The following is a 14,830-nucleotide window of genomic DNA, read 5'->3' on the forward strand; positions in this document are numbered from 1 at the left end:
GACAGCCCAGACAAGGACAGAGCAATGAGAGCAATCCATTCATTCGTCGAATCACGTTGGCTCGTCGAGTCCGGTCGGGGAAAGGGCGGCTTCGATGCGCCAAAATCGATCAATTGTATCTTGTACCTTGTTCCCGGCCCTCGGTACTATTATTGTACGCAATCGCCGTACCGAATCTAAGGTCTCCGTTACATATCTACTCCACTCGTCCCATGGGGAAGCAAGAGCACAATGAAAACACTCCATGTACCTCAGTATCCTGGGCGGGGTCTTGTCTCGACAATCCAACGTTCGTTAGACACCTGGCGACGGGAAACATTGACAGTTGACAGATGGTTCAATTTGCGTTCCTAGGTCTCACAGGACCAAAACCAGGGCAGGGGGTCCAAGTCGAACCGTGGAGGGCATTAAGGGGAATCCTCGTCCCAGATATTCTCTCGTCCCATCCGCCTCTGAACCCTTCCCATGCACGATTCTGTTTGTAGGAAATTACCTGCATTACTGACATTCCAACCATGTTGTACCACAGCCGGTCACCTGGTATCCTTCCGCCAAGGAGGATGACTCTGGAAGCAAGCGTGTAACATTCGGAACCAGTGACAACATTTAATCCGATGCTCACTTCCTCTAACCTCACTTCGGCCTCTAACCCGAGGCTTTTCTCCTATTGACTTCGGAGGACTGTGGATCGCAGGTTGGGTATCGACGAGCTTCCCTACATACCCAGCCGGCCATATATTGGTCGACCTTCTGCAGTGTGTGGGAAATCTTGCCATCATTGGCTTGCTGGCCCATCAGCCTGACGTGACTGGCCCAGAGCCTAGAATGCAGACAGGGAGAATGTTCGTGTACTCAATCGCATCGGCGAAGCAGAAATCCTTACCATGAACTTAACTAGCTCTTCCGATCTCTACTCTCCCTCTCATAGGTAGTCACCCCCTACGATGCACCGCCTAGGCAGATGGGGTAAGGCTCCAGATAAGGTCGAGAACGGATTGAGATATAATCAGACTGGACACGCATTTCACCCCAAAAGCCAGTCACCATACATGACTCTGGAGGATGTGCTCCTTGGAATTCCTTTCCTAGGTTGTCAAGATAAGAATCTGATCCGTCTATATTCTAGAACCCGTCGTGTCAATGAATCTATCGCGATCACTGTTCCTCCCTGCCTTTCTCGCCTCCTCTCGGCCTCCACTCGTCCATTTCCTAGCTGTCGCCCAACGATGCCCCAACGATGCCGGCGCTAGCACCTTCTTGGTATTAGTCCGGCGCAATACTCTCGCGAGAGGAAAGTAATATGACAATGCTAAGAGCAATACGTGGTAGCACCGTGCAGTCGTACCGGAATTTCCTGCACCTATGACGGTAAAGTGGAGGGCCGTAAGAGGCTCTGAGTGGTGATATACCAGGAGCAGGAGAAGAAAGGGAGCGTTGTGGAAGAAGAACAGAGCCTCGGCATTGACGACAATGGCTTGATAGCGTCGAATGAATCGAGACGAAATCGATACCAGATGCCAATGAACGAAGTATTCGGACCCACGGTGAGTCTGTAAAGTGTAGGTTTTAATGTTCTGATCCCTCAGGGTTGACCTAGTCCGAGGATCTTCGTCACTCTCCTAAGAGGCTCCAAGCTCACCCCACTTACACCTAGATCCGGATTGGCGACAACGGAGGGGGAGGGGGATAACAAGTGAGTGAAGATGTCGGTTCGATGTCAGTTCCAGACCCCAACCTAAAAAAGACCCCTTCTTATCCACTTTATCCACCTCATTGGTGAGAATTCGTCCCATTGCTCCCCCGTCGTCCGCTCGGTGGATTTCCTCCCGATGGCCCATTAACCTTGGATGGACTGGAACAGAGACCTTGGCCATGGAAAATACGCATTCTTGGTTCCAATTGGCACCATCCCACAGTATTATCGCTATTTTCGCCCTTGATCCTCGTGCCTTTTTGTCTTGTTTCTGTTTCTCGCGCTTTCTCGCCTTCTCCCCTTCTCTTCATCAGACCCCTTCGGCCTCGTACCCAGATAACCCCCCCTCTCTCTGTTCTACGTTTCTCTTCCCGGCTTCCGAAATGTCGCTGGTATGTGACGACTGTAGCCATTGACGTAACTGTCTCTGGATAGGTTCGTGATGGACCAGTCACCGACTCCCTCTTGTAGACTGGACTTCCAGGATAGACAAAAGAAACAATGCAAAGAACGAGCTACGTGTTCATCGCTCACGAACCCAATTGAAACCACGTTAAGAACTGACGAGACACTGGACCTGTTTTCTATGCAATCAATGACCGAATGACTGATGGAAAGTGATCCACTCCAGTCCAATGCTGCTTAAACCTACATCAATTTGATGTATTGAGTTGAGCCCGTGATTGAATCAAATGCCACTAGTCCGGCCCCATTTAGTTCACCCAATCCCCACTTCACATTGCTCGGTGCACAGAGTCTCCGACATTTCATCACTGGGTCTTCCATCTTTCATATTTCTCCATCTTCAACCCGACCAGCTTTGCTATATAAAGGCACACCCTGCGGACGCTTCCTCGTCCTCTTCTACTTCACCGATATACCTGTACACACCACATCTCTAAGACAGGATCTCAATATAATCACCAGCCTTCTACCTCACATGCACCATGGCTTCCTCATCAGGTGTTCGCGAGTTTCCTACTATTAAAGCGATCCGGTCTTACGTGATTAGCGGAGTCGGCGCAGGTATGTCAGAGCAGAAAAACATCGGTGTCGATGATGTTGCGTAACTTCCCGTTTGCTGACTGGAAGGTGCGAAGGCGGTGACTATCACAATGTTAAGGGCGGCCATTGGTAAGTAAAAAGTCCTAGTGTTATCCCACACGTGTGCCTTTGTGTACTCTGTGCAGAGAAAGAAGAGCCACTTACACGAAGAAACTCCTAAACTAGGCTCATAGACACTCCCATCTCCACTCCGTGTTCAAGATGGGAAGAATATCGCAAGTCGAGGACGAGCTGGGGCATCAACGTCCTCGGTTCGTTCTTCATCGAAGTCGAGGCCTCTGATGGCACCGTTGGCATTGCCACCGGCTTCGGTGGCCCCCCAGCCTGTTGGCTCATCCACCAGCACTTCGAACGCTTCCTTATCGGCGCCGACCCGCGGAACACCAACCATCTCTTTGAGCAAATGTATAGAGCCTCCATGTTCTACGGTCGCAAGGGTCTTCCAGTGGCGGCAATCTCGGCAATCGATCTTGCGCTTTGGGATCTGCTTGGTAAACTTCGCAACGAACCCGTCTACAAGCTTATCGGCGGCGCGACGAAAGAGCGACTCGATTTCTATTGCACAGGACCCGAGCCCGTGGCCGCTAGAGAGATGGGCTTCTGGGGTGCGAAGCTTCCCCTACCTTATTGCCCTGACGAGGGCCACGTCGGGCTCAAGAAGAACGTCGAGTTCCTCCGCAAGCATCGCGAGAGCGTGGGACCTGACTTTCCACTTATGGTTGACTGTTACATGAGTCTCAACGTTCCTTATACCATCGAGATTGTCAAGGCATGTCTCGACCTCAACATCCACTGGTGGGAGGAGTGTCTTTCCCCCGATGACACCGACGGCTTCGAGCAGCTTAAGCGTGCCCATCCAACTATGAAGTTCACCACTGGTGAGCACGAGTACTCGCGATTCGGTTTCCGCAAGCTCGTCGAGGGCCGTAATCTCGATATCATCCAGCCCGACGTCATGTGGCTTGGTGGTCTCACCGAACTTCTCAAGGTCTCTGCCATGGCCGCCGCCTATGATATCCCCGTCGTACCCCACGCTAGTGGGCCGTACAGCTACCATTTCGTCATGTCGCAGCCCAACACGCCTTTCCAGGAGTACCTGGCCAACTCGCCGGATGGCAAGAGCGTACTGCCCGTCTTTGGCGACCTATTCCTTGACGAGCCCATCCCTACGAAGGGATACTTGACCACGGCTGACCTTGATAAGCCTGGATTCGGACTTACTCTGAACCCAGCGGCGAGAGCAAAGCTCATACCTGCTGACTACCTCCTGTCGCCTCCTCCGGCCAGAATACTCAGCCCGCCTACCCCCGAATCTGAGCCAGAGCCGGAGCAAGATCAAGACCAGAAACTTCAGCAGGAGAAACTGCAGCAGAATGGAACGGCTGTCCAAGATGGCATAATCAGCGAGTTGGCGGCGAAGGTCGAAGCGTTGGTGACAGATGGTACGAATGGTACGAATGGTACGAATGGTACGAATGGTACGGCCTAAGTATGTATTGACAAGGCGTTTGTCTGAGTGACTTGGAGAATGGTATAGAACGTGAATATTCTTTTGAGGCATGCATTTATGAAATTGCTATGGCCGAGAACGGATTAGAAGACTCTTTCGGGTGCTGGATTTGATGATACTAGTCACGAACGTTTCCTAGGTTTTAGTATTCGACTACTTTTATGCTTGTATTTGGCAGATTGAAAAACATCAGTATTCCAACGCTTGAACTCCTGTGTTTTGAGGCTCTTTTCTGCCGCCCTGTTTCTTGAATGAGCGAACTGCAGGTCACGCGTTTTATCACGCACCCACACCTGTCCAGCTCTCGTTTTCTGATCCCCATTCAGCCCCAGTCGTCCACCGTTATGATTCCAGGGCGGAGCCAGGGGACGCACACCTTCCTACTTGTCCGAGTGATCATATCTCGAATGGCTTGCATTCTAGTGACGGCACAGGCACCCGCGATGCAGGAGATATTTGCTTTCCGCTCACACCTGTGCCGAGTTGAACGTATCGCCTAGTTCGGCCCTGGTCAAACTTGCATGGCTCCGGATTCCCCATCCCACCTCTTTCCTTTTTGGTTCTTGTCTGGGGAAACCCTTGTCTTGACATGGATGTGCCATTCTCCCGAGTCTTGTCGGCAGAACTCTCTTCAATATCCTCGTGTTCCTTCTCTCCGGCGCAGTCGTGTTTCCATTGGCAATCAGGCCAACGATGTGGGGTAACATCGAAAATGGCTCTTTGGTGTGATGATTTTTGACTTTCGCTGTTCGGTACAATGAAACCCCGAGAGGAACATCTCGGATCTCGGGGTCTTCCCAATTGTCAGGAAAGTACATATGAAAGCTCGGCCGATGGTCACACACGTTAGGGTTCTTTGCTTCAGACGACGACAGCGCCAAGGAGGTGGCATCGCGGGTCTTTTCATGCAGCTCATTCTCGATGCTCGGTGCTCGGTGCTTCTTGTCGAGCTCACCTCAATCCGTCCTCGGTGCTAGAACCTTCACGGACCCCAGGTCGTCCAATTGGCGGGATACTTATCGTTTTCTGGCCTTTCTGTTCCTCGATTGAGCGAAACTCGAACGGCCCGCATCCAGGCAAGAGCTTCTCGTCTTATTCCACAATCTTTTTCTCCTCTTGATTTTGGGGAGGAGAGGGGTCCCTCTTTTTGTTTTTCCTCGACGTATTTTCAACGGCGCTATAAAGCATCAGAAGAATTGAATGTGCTGGGTTTTTGCATTAATTCTCAGTCAATTGATGTAATTGATGATCATTGATGTGAGACCATGATTAAACACTATTGATGTTCTCCTCCTTCAACTGAACCTCTCGACTCGGGTTCAGAGCTCGCTCGCCCCGAACCGCAGGACAAGCCCAGAGCAGAAGTGCTGCCGCCGTCTGGTGACTCTACACGAAATAGCCGAGTTTTATTGAACCTGGATATACATCTAGCGATGCCTCTTAGCATCGGCTCAATACTGATCCGCGAGGGGCAGCTGCAAAGCTCAATATGCCATCGCCTCTCTTTTTACTCCCCCTTCCACCAATACAATTGTATGAGCTGGCCTCCATGAACCAAAATAAAAATCCAGACTGCTCCTCTCTTCCTAGCCTCACAAGATAGCGCACTCTTGCCTTGCGCCTCGTAGACTTCTTTTGCTTTTGTTATTGCTCCTCCACATTCCTCATCAAATGTCTGCCCAATTACCCCGCGTCCACCTCCTTGCAAAGAAGAATGCCATCATCACAGGAGGCACCACCGGCATAGGCCGCGCCATTGCCCTCTCCTTCCTGCGTCACGGCTGCAACGTCACGGTGAACCACCTCGATCTCGAAAAGGACAAACATCATCTCAACTCTCTCATTGCAGAAGCCGACGCCATCCGCGCCGATGACCCCGAAGCCGGACTCCTCGCCCATCTTGCCGGCGACGTGCGGGAACCGCAGACCGCGGCAGATCTAGTCACTTATGCGGTGCAGCATGGCGGTACGGGAAGGTTAGACGTGTGCGTCTCCAACGCAGGCATCTGCACATTCGCCGAATTCCTAGATCTCGACGCGGATCTGTTCGCCAACACCGTCAGGACAAACCTAGATGGCGCCTTCTACGTCGTACAGGCGGCAGCTCGACAGATGGCCCGCCACCAGACTCCGTCCGGCGGAAGCATTATTGCCATCTCGTCCATTTCTGCGCTCGTCGGTGGGGGCCAGCAGACGCACTATACACCAACCAAGGCGGGCGTCCTTAGTCTTATGCAGAGCACCGCCGTGGCGCTGGGCAAGTACTCCATCAGGTGTAATGCACTACTACCCGGGACGATACGCACGCAGCTCAATGAGGAGGACTTGGCTGATGATGCGAAGAGGACGTATATGGAGGGTAGGATACCTCTGGGCAGGACGGGAGTTCCCTCCGATCTTGCCGGCCCGGCCGTGTTCCTTGCGTCTGATGAGCTGAGTGGATATGTGACTGGAGCACAGCTCCTAGTTGATGGCGGGTTGTTTGTTAATCTCCAGTGATAGAATCGTGTATTTTTTATATTCCCTTCCGAGAGAAGCTATGTATACAATGAGTGATGAATCATCGAATCGTGAATCGCGTAACTGCTCTCAAGCTGGGATGATATCTGCCTCAAGCACACCTTGGCCTTATTCGAGGACCTGCCTCTCTTCATAAGCCCGCCCTTCCCGAAACTTGAAGCCTCCCCAGTCAGAGCTGACAACCCATCCAGCTTCATCTACGACATCCTGTATCCTCTCCCTAGTTGTTAAAGCTTCTTCAGCCGAAAGGAGCCCGCCTCCCATTCCAAACCCGACCCCGTCCCCATCAAGGTCGACCCTCACCCAGCCCTTCCAGCCGGCATTGATGTCTCCCCCAGGACCCCCGATCACAATCGTACCCCACCACTCCCTCCTACGACTCGCATGTCGTCCATAGAGCATCCATTTTTGGGCCTCAGCGACCAACTTACGCACCTCCTCCACTCCGGACATACATCTCGGCGGACGGTAGACATAGACGTGCTTTAGGTCGGCCTCAGAACAACTTAACCTTGTGGTATCAAACCGACCCTCTAGATCGACAACCAAGACGGTCTTCCCACAGCTGTTGCCCGAATTTGCGCCTTGCCCAGGATGCTCTCCAGGAACAGGTGGAGATGGGGAATGGGGAGACTCGCTTGTTACGAGTCGTGCGACAATGGCGTAGATAAGAGGTAGAGCTCGCCCCGCAATGGAGACTTGGGTTGAAAGTGTGTCGCGGAAGTGCTGTGAAATGAGAGCATCGAGTGCCGCAATTGAGGTTTGCTTGGGCTGGGCGGTTGTGGTTGTTCGTTGAGTGGTGCTGGGGTCGGTCGAGGCTGCTGTGAGGGAGGCGAGATTTTGGCGGAGGGTGGAAAGGATCTTCGAGGAGAGGTCAGTTACGAATGGCACGGGATGAGAAATGAAGAATGGAAAAAAAAAAAAAAAAAAAAAAAAAAAAAAAAAAAGAAGTATTTCCCTTAATCGCAAACAAATCGGGGATATGCGCTGTATGCGAAGAAAACGTGGTGATCAAGCCTCATCATTGATCAATCTCGTAGCAAGCGAGATCAATGTCGATGTCGTAATCACTCTGGGTCGGTTTCTAGAGAACGGACCAGAATTGAACTCACCTCATCAAGACTTGTCTCTTCCACCTCTCTCAGCATATTCCCACCCACCGCCGCGCCCGCGCCCACATCCATCTTCACGACTCCGTGTCCCCTGCAGGTCCCCTCACTTCACCAAGTCGTACCACCAAAAAAAAAATTAAGAGGGATCGACAAGAATGCCCCCTCCAGTCCGAACCTTCCCGCCTTCAGCTCTCCCCGAGGAGATCCAGCTCGATACCTCTGGTCGGAAAAGAAAGCCCGCGCCGGGAGCGCCAAGCAATATCAATCTATCCGCCTGCGAACTGTTCACTATGTCGCAGTACGAGTGTGTCGTGCCGCGGCCTGACATGCAGGAGAGTCGGGTCCAATGCTATGAGGTTTTGAGATTTTTCCGGAAGTGAGTGCAAAAGGTTTCTTTGCTCTTTTTCTGTTTTCACTTTCTTGGGGGGCTGTAGTGTGCTATGAAGGAGTCAATTTCAACTGCATGATCTTGTTTTCGGGGATTTTGCTTGGGCGAGATTTGTCTGGTTCCGGCTTAAAAAGCATGAGGCCTCGACTTGAGGTGGCATGACGAGGCTGTGAGGTTTCAAACACAATCACTTTATCTGCCCACCGCCGAAACAACGCCTTCGCAACGACAATTACTTTGCAGTCTATATAAGAGCACTGACCGTGTAAAACTCTCTAGATGTGCTGATAAAAAGGGGCCTTTCATGGTCGAAACCACGGGTTGGGAGCAACAAACAAGATCTTAGCCGGAGTTTACGTTGTGGTTTTAACGCAGGATAAACGGAGTTTGGGTTTAACATGTAAATATCAATAACAGTATTGTGATCTCATTCACTACGTATAGAACATAACAGCATAGATTCCAGGACATATTCCCATAGACATTGTTCAACGGGAGCTTGACCAAGTCTCAATTGCTGCGTCAGGAGCTGGTGGGGTTGACTTCGATGTAATATCAAGATCACGCGTCGGCAAAGGAAAGAGGCACGATTGAAAGGAGCTCGCGTATTCAATTGCTTATTCGATCCTCGGCAAGCCTCCCCTTCCAGTCTATATCTATGATACAACACAAAAACCCCATTCAGACCCCTCAAATGAGCTCGGCAGCAGCTACACAGAGCATCAGATCACTGCGCAGCTGCCCCGAAGCGCACACCGTCTGTCCGGCGCTAGTTCACATTCCAGATTTCAGACAAATCACGCCTTCTCCGCCGCCCTCTCCTTCTCGAGCCTGGCGTAGAGGTTGTCTCGCTTGTGGACATTGCGCATGTGGAAGCCTTGCCTATAGTGGTAAAGTGAATTCGTTAGAACAACGTTCTCGGTGGTTTCCGTCTTCGGCTCGTAGCTCCTAAGTTAGGGTCAATCGGATTCAATAATATCGTACCAGAACAATGTGGCCATGCCACCGCCGAGAGCTAAGGTCGAGAAGTGTTAGTCGAGCTTGGAAATTCACGCATCAAGGTCCGGGGAATTGGAGCTCGAGGAGCCACGTACTGAGAGCAATGGTGAGATCCATGATGAGGTTTCGCCTCAGCATCTAATTGAGAGCACGAAGCGTCAGCCTGCCATCCCAAGTTCGCGGAAGAGATCGAGTCGTCTGTTTTGCACCGGGCCATTCGTCGGGACAATTCGTGCGCCGAGACACTCAGCCATTGGGCTCCAGGAGGTAGATACGTACGCCGACAACGGGCTTGATGGCCATTTTTGCGATTGGTAGAGTCGATTCGACGTGGGAAAAGGGTGGTTGTGGTTTGCGGTGAGAAACGAAAGTTGTCGACTTGAGGATCGAGTTTGCGTGATGGGAAAGAGTCCGAGAGTTCTTGTGGTCTGATTCTACTTCCGTTATTTCACGTCCAATCCCGCGGCTATGATTGGGCCCCATTGGCTCACGTGATTCTATGGGATCTGCATTCCCAAAGGCCTGAGAGCCCCTCGGAGGAGAAATTCTTCCCTGACTTGGACTTGACCTGGCACGACTTCCATGACTAAGCAGTACGGATTTTTCCCTCGAACCAAAATTGTTCCTCCGCTGAAGGCTTTCAAGGACGAGACTTGAATTGACGCACGACTCGCTCCAATTGATCTCAATCGTTGACCGAACAGGGCCGCCGCTATCGAAGAAAGGGCCCCGCGCTTTTTAGGTCGCCTGGCGCGTCGTCAATATGAGCCTCAATCAGCCGGCGAGGCGCATCGCGATCGCCCTCTCTTGTACGTGTGAAGCAGCTCCGTTGTAGAGCTTCAGTGTGGCCGAAAGATGCCTGGGACGATATAAAACTTGCTAACATGGGAATTCATCCTGTTCTGTAGCCTCCAACATTTCCCGTCAACAATGCCTCACCCACCTCTCCTCCCGAACCTCACCACTAGCGACGACCCTCACCGTCCTCCCTTCAACCCGCCGCTCTAAATGGTCCTTTAGCAACTTGAACCCCTTCCGCTCCAAGAAGACCGGGGCCACTCCATCCTCCGACCTCGATGACCCGACTATCCGAAGACGCATGATGGAGGAAGCCTCCACGCCTCAACTCGACTCCTCCATCTTCGCCGAGGAAGTTTCGGCTGTCGAGGAGAAGGAAAAGGAGCAGGGGAAGAAGCAGCAGGCGGCACCTATCCGGGCCCAGCACCTCGCCCCGACGGCCGACCCGGACCCGCAGAGCAGGCAGCGCTGGGAGCGTAAGATGGTCATCCGCATGGTCCATCGTAACGGCCACGAGACCCGCCAGGAGATCATCCGCCGGACCGAACGCGAGATGCGGTACCGCTCGCCTTTCCTCGCTACCTCGATCAAGAAGCTCGTCCATCTCGCTCGCCAGATTGCCGACCGGCCCTTGGATGAAGCCCTTGTTCAGATGCAGTACTCGAAGAAGAAGATGGCTCGTGAGATTCGCCATCACCTCGAGCTCGCGCGTGATAGGGCTATTGTGGAGCACGGTATGGGTCTGGGCCAAGCTAACGGCGAGGCTCCCCTGGAGAAGCCCAAGAAGATCAAGTCGAAGGATGGCAAGTGGCTCGTCATTAGTGATCCTACTAGGATCTACATTGCCCAGGCTTGGGTAGGACGTGGGTCTTGGCGTGGACAGCGTCTTGTCCATCTTGGTCGTGGTCGAAAGGGAATGCACAAGAAGCCCAGCACCAGTATGTTCAAACTCAGCCCGGTATCCCTCTCTAACTTCTACTAACTTAAAATCGCAAGGCATTTCCTTTGTCCTCAAGGAGGAAAAGACCAGAATCCGAGAATACGAAGAGGCTCTTGCCAAGGAGAAGAGGCAGGGCCCTTGGGTCCACCTGCCGAATAGGCCGATCACTGCCCAGAGGCAATACTACACCTGGTAAGCTAGATCTATGGACTAGCTCCTTATAATTAGAGGTAGGGCGAAGGAGGATGTGCATTACAGGGTTGTGTGTGTGTGTGTGTGTGTGACGGGAAGTACCTGTGGGTGGAGGCTTCCATATGTGTTGAGAGGAGGGCTATCGTGGGATCGGCTCCTAAGCTTAGAGTCATGCTACTGTATCATCTCTTGTCAGATACGTGATTGGGGTATGCGGTTCAGCCGAGAGTCCCCGTTGTAGAGTATACGCCAAGCGTCACTTGTACAGTATTGTTTTATAGACAAAACGGAAAATCTTGACCCCCATCCCTTTGCGTCAGGACAAATCGTGTCTTGAACTGGCGGGTAACCTCATTAGACAGTGTAGATCAAGTTGTTCAATCGCAGGTCTTGTATTCTTAGACTTGGTTTTCATGCTATGTACATCTCCCGAACAGAATCTCAGTCCCCAATTTCAAGGACATCAAAGAGATACTCTTTTACCATTGAACTCCTCAACACCTGATACAGTTTCAATCCATTCATTTCTTCGTGAACTCGCGATTCTACGCGTTTTTTTCTTTGCTGTTTCAACATACTAAGACACGGCATTTGTGTAGACGGCTGGCCCCGAATGTGACAAACATAGCAAAATATGAAAGGAGGAAAATCAATTTGGATATGAAGACAAAGAAATATTTTCGGGGGAAAACAAAATCCTAGATGACCAGGCAAAAGAGAGGCCCGTCAAATGACCGAAGCGGGCTGGGCGCGAGGAAGCATATCCTCGTACCGCCTCGACGTCATCTCCAGCTCGGAGCCATTATGTTCCTTTCCAAAGTCCGAGTGGGAGTCGGCGTAGTCTCTTCCCGAGCCAGGCATGGGTCCGGAAATGCTGTATCCGCTGCTGTTCAAGCGGCGGCCGTTCTTTGCTCGGCGGCGGCGGAGGAGAAGAAGAACGGCGAGCAGGATGACGGAAAGTCCGACGACGCCGACGGAGACTCCGATGCCGGCTTTGGCGGCTAGGGAGAGACCGGATGCGCCTCCGTTGGACGAATTGTCTTCCTCTTCCTTCTTGTCTTTCTCGTCGTTGTCGGAATCGTCGTTGGACGGCTCGGAACCACCAGCGCCCGCGGCAGATGACGTAGTAGCGGAAGATGTAGTGGCGGCCGGGGCGGTCGCGCTAGTGGTTTCAGTCGGCGCAGAGGTCTACAGAAGTAAGCTTTTGTTAGTATAATAAGGCAACTTGATTCTCCCAACTCATCACTACATACTGTTTCGCTGCTCGACGCTTCGGTGGCTGATGATTGAGGTGCCTGCTCCGGAGTTGGACGCTCAACGGTGCTGGTAGGAGCAGGTTCAGCCTGTGTTGGCTCTGGCGCAGGAGTCGGGGTCGGGGTAGGCGGCGCTTGGGCTTCGAATCGCAACCACGCATCATGTTAGTATCAAGGAGCTATCCAGCGGGGGAGACAAAAAAAAAAAAAAAAAAAAAAAATTCGAGAGAACTGCGTACCTGCACAGAAGGTCGCGGAAAAATTGTTGATTTGGTCGACTTGTCCGCACGACTGCTGGGCACAATCCCGGGCACTGGCGGCGAACTCTGGACTGGTACACATGCAGGTTGTGGCACCAATTTCACATCCAAAGGTATTGGCCTTGTCGCGCAAGCCACTGATACAACCCAGCTATATAGCCACCAGCCGCACGTTAGCATCTACACGATTCATCAAGTGGATGAAAGTTGCAGTGTGAGAGATCGCAGCGGCAGCTATGATAGCCCACACCCGCCATCTTAAAACACAAAGATACTTACAGCGCAAGCATCAAGGGATTCCAGTTGTGCGACGGCGACACCTAACGTTAAGGCCCAGGCCAGGCCCCTCACAAGTAGTTTGCACTTCGCCATTGGGGTGGATGCTGGCTCCTCCCAAAAAAGTCGGTGATTGAAGATTAAGCTGCGGATGTCGGGGTCGTTACGAGTGGAATCGAACGTTTTGCGAAGGCAGGTCGTCGAGGTGGGAGTGACAGGATGAAGGGTGACTTAAAAAGAGCGGTCCACAACGTCGTCGTCGCAATGTGGTCGAATGGACGGAGGCTGCTCAATAAGCGGCGGCACGGTAAGGTCAGACAGAGTTGTTGTATCTGGTGGCTGTCTTCTTGCGGAGTCCCAAAGAATAGGTCGACGAAGCGACAAAAAACCAGTTGTAGTATTCAAACCCAGTTGCAGTATTCAAAACCACTGGTAGTACTGCCTTTCTTGTCGTGAGGTTCGGCAATGGGCGTGGTTTTTCATCTAGCCACCAGCCACTTATACAAAATCGCTATGGTGGTGGGATGGCGGGGACAGCGAGCTGCAAACAGGTTGGAGAAGGTGGCCGATTGCTTGGCAAATAGCGCGGATACCCTTCCAGATTCGCGGATCTGCGGTCGAAAAATCCCGGGCGTCGTCGTCACGCGAGGGCTAGAGGCTCCAGGAGGCGGGCGCGCAGGCGGGACGAAAGCGGCGAGCTTGTAATATGGCCAGAGATGCGGAGGGCGGGACGAATCAAGGACTCTTCGGTTAAAGCAGCCGGATGCAAGTGCGGTATATCTTGGGCTAGATGGCTGGACGTCGGCGGGCTCTTATACAGGGAATATCGTGAGTATAGGAATTCGAATGGAGGCCTGGAGGCTGTTGCTGCAGTCTTTCCGATTGCTCTACACTCTACTCTCTGTTGGAGGGCTTGGAAAAGGTCTGTGGAGCAATGAAGAAAATCTAAGGGCCGCTTTGAAAAGGAGTGTGGTAGTCAAAGTGGAAGCAGAAGCGAATGAGAAATAGTGCCAAAAGAGTGACGAAAAATATAAAGAATGTATGCAGTATTAGACTAGGCAATATGAAGAAAAGAAAGTCGAAGAGGAAGAAAAAGAGGGTTGGCGAAAATACAAGTACAGCGCCATCCTTGGCTTGAGGGGAGGCAAAGTTGGGATGCAAGTCGCTTATATCAAGCCATCGGGCAACCTGGACGGGGAACGAACCAAGTCTATCAGGGACGAGGGACGTTGTCTTGGTCGTGGCTCGAAAAAGCCTCCTCCTTTCCAATGCAAGTGCGCTAGTTACGGACACCCCTGTTCCACATTTCCAGGGACCGAATAACCTCACCCCCCAACATGACACCCAGGGAGATGGACGGACCGCTGGCTGCGTAGTGTACCGATTACTTTTCCAGACACTAGAGGGTGATTGACCAGGATGGCTTGGCTCCGTCGATCAATGCGTGGGGAGAGGAAGAACCGAAGAACTGAAGATCTGGCTTGCCATCACAGCTTCGGACAGAGACAGGGGGGGATGCGCGGCACAGTTGCTAAGCCACTATTATTTCTAGAGTCCAGGGCCCAACTTGAGATTGACGAAGGCCAGGCCGCCAACGGCATTCGGCACCGCTGGCGGTTACGGATACAAATATGGGACCGACAACGACCAACTCCACCAGTGACCTCGGATTATAGTGACCCGGCGTGTTTCATCAAGCCAAAAGAGTGAGGTTACTTCAGGGGTGATGAAGGGACTGTCTCGATTACTTTGAACCCATGGCCGGAGGCTTGTCGCATCCTTTGGATTGCTCGATTCGCGGTTGGAGGAATTGGCCAAATGCCG

At 52.2% G+C, this 14,830-nt stretch overlaps 4 protein-coding genes and 1 pseudogene across 4 annotated transcripts; 3 read left to right on the forward strand and 2 right to left on the reverse strand.

Annotated features, from left to right (window-relative positions):
* Positions 1-2,640: 2,640 nt before the first annotated feature.
* On the forward strand, positions 2,641-4,247 carry SAPIO_CDS8513 (uncharacterized protein; the record flags this gene model as incomplete). The annotated part of the gene is made up of 3 exons (XM_016790135.1): positions 2,641-2,719; positions 2,794-2,827; positions 2,924-4,247. 3 exons carry the CDS (start codon positions 2,641-2,643, stop codon positions 4,245-4,247), a joined length of 1,437 nt encoding a protein of 478 aa, XP_016640398.1.
* A 1,692-nt stretch (positions 4,248-5,939) lies between these two features.
* On the forward strand, positions 5,940-6,767 carry SAPIO_CDS8514 (annotated as a pseudogene; the record flags this gene model as incomplete).
* Positions 6,768-6,896: 129 nt separating this feature from the next.
* On the reverse strand, positions 6,897-7,972 carry SAPIO_CDS8515 (uncharacterized protein; the record flags this gene model as incomplete). Its single annotated transcript, XM_016790136.1, has 2 exons — positions 6,897-7,649; positions 7,901-7,972. 2 exons carry the CDS (start codon positions 7,970-7,972, stop codon positions 6,897-6,899), a joined length of 825 nt encoding a protein of 274 aa, XP_016640399.1.
* Positions 7,973-10,050: 2,078 nt separating this feature from the next.
* SAPIO_CDS8516 (Uncharacterized protein) lies at positions 10,051-11,221 on the forward strand (the record flags this gene model as incomplete). Its single annotated transcript, XM_016790137.1, has 3 exons — positions 10,051-10,096; positions 10,196-11,023; positions 11,082-11,221. The coding sequence occupies 3 exons, from the start codon at positions 10,051-10,053 to the stop codon at positions 11,219-11,221; spliced, it is 1,014 nt and encodes a 337-aa protein (XP_016640400.1).
* Positions 11,222-11,943: 722 nt separating this feature from the next.
* Positions 11,944-13,102, reverse strand: SAPIO_CDS8517 (uncharacterized protein; the record flags this gene model as incomplete). Its single annotated transcript, XM_016790138.1, has 4 exons — positions 11,944-12,405; positions 12,471-12,610; positions 12,710-12,881; positions 13,010-13,102. The coding sequence occupies 4 exons, from the start codon at positions 13,100-13,102 to the stop codon at positions 11,944-11,946; spliced, it is 867 nt and encodes a 288-aa protein (XP_016640401.1).
* Positions 13,103-14,830: the final 1,728 nt, after the last annotated feature.

The sequence above is a fragment of the Scedosporium apiospermum genome, assembly GCF_000732125.1.
Source record: "Scedosporium apiospermum strain IHEM 14462 chromosome Unknown SEQ_SAPIO_0121, whole genome shotgun sequence".
In the NCBI taxonomy this organism is placed as follows: Eukaryota; Fungi; Ascomycota; class Sordariomycetes; order Microascales; family Microascaceae; genus Scedosporium; species Scedosporium apiospermum.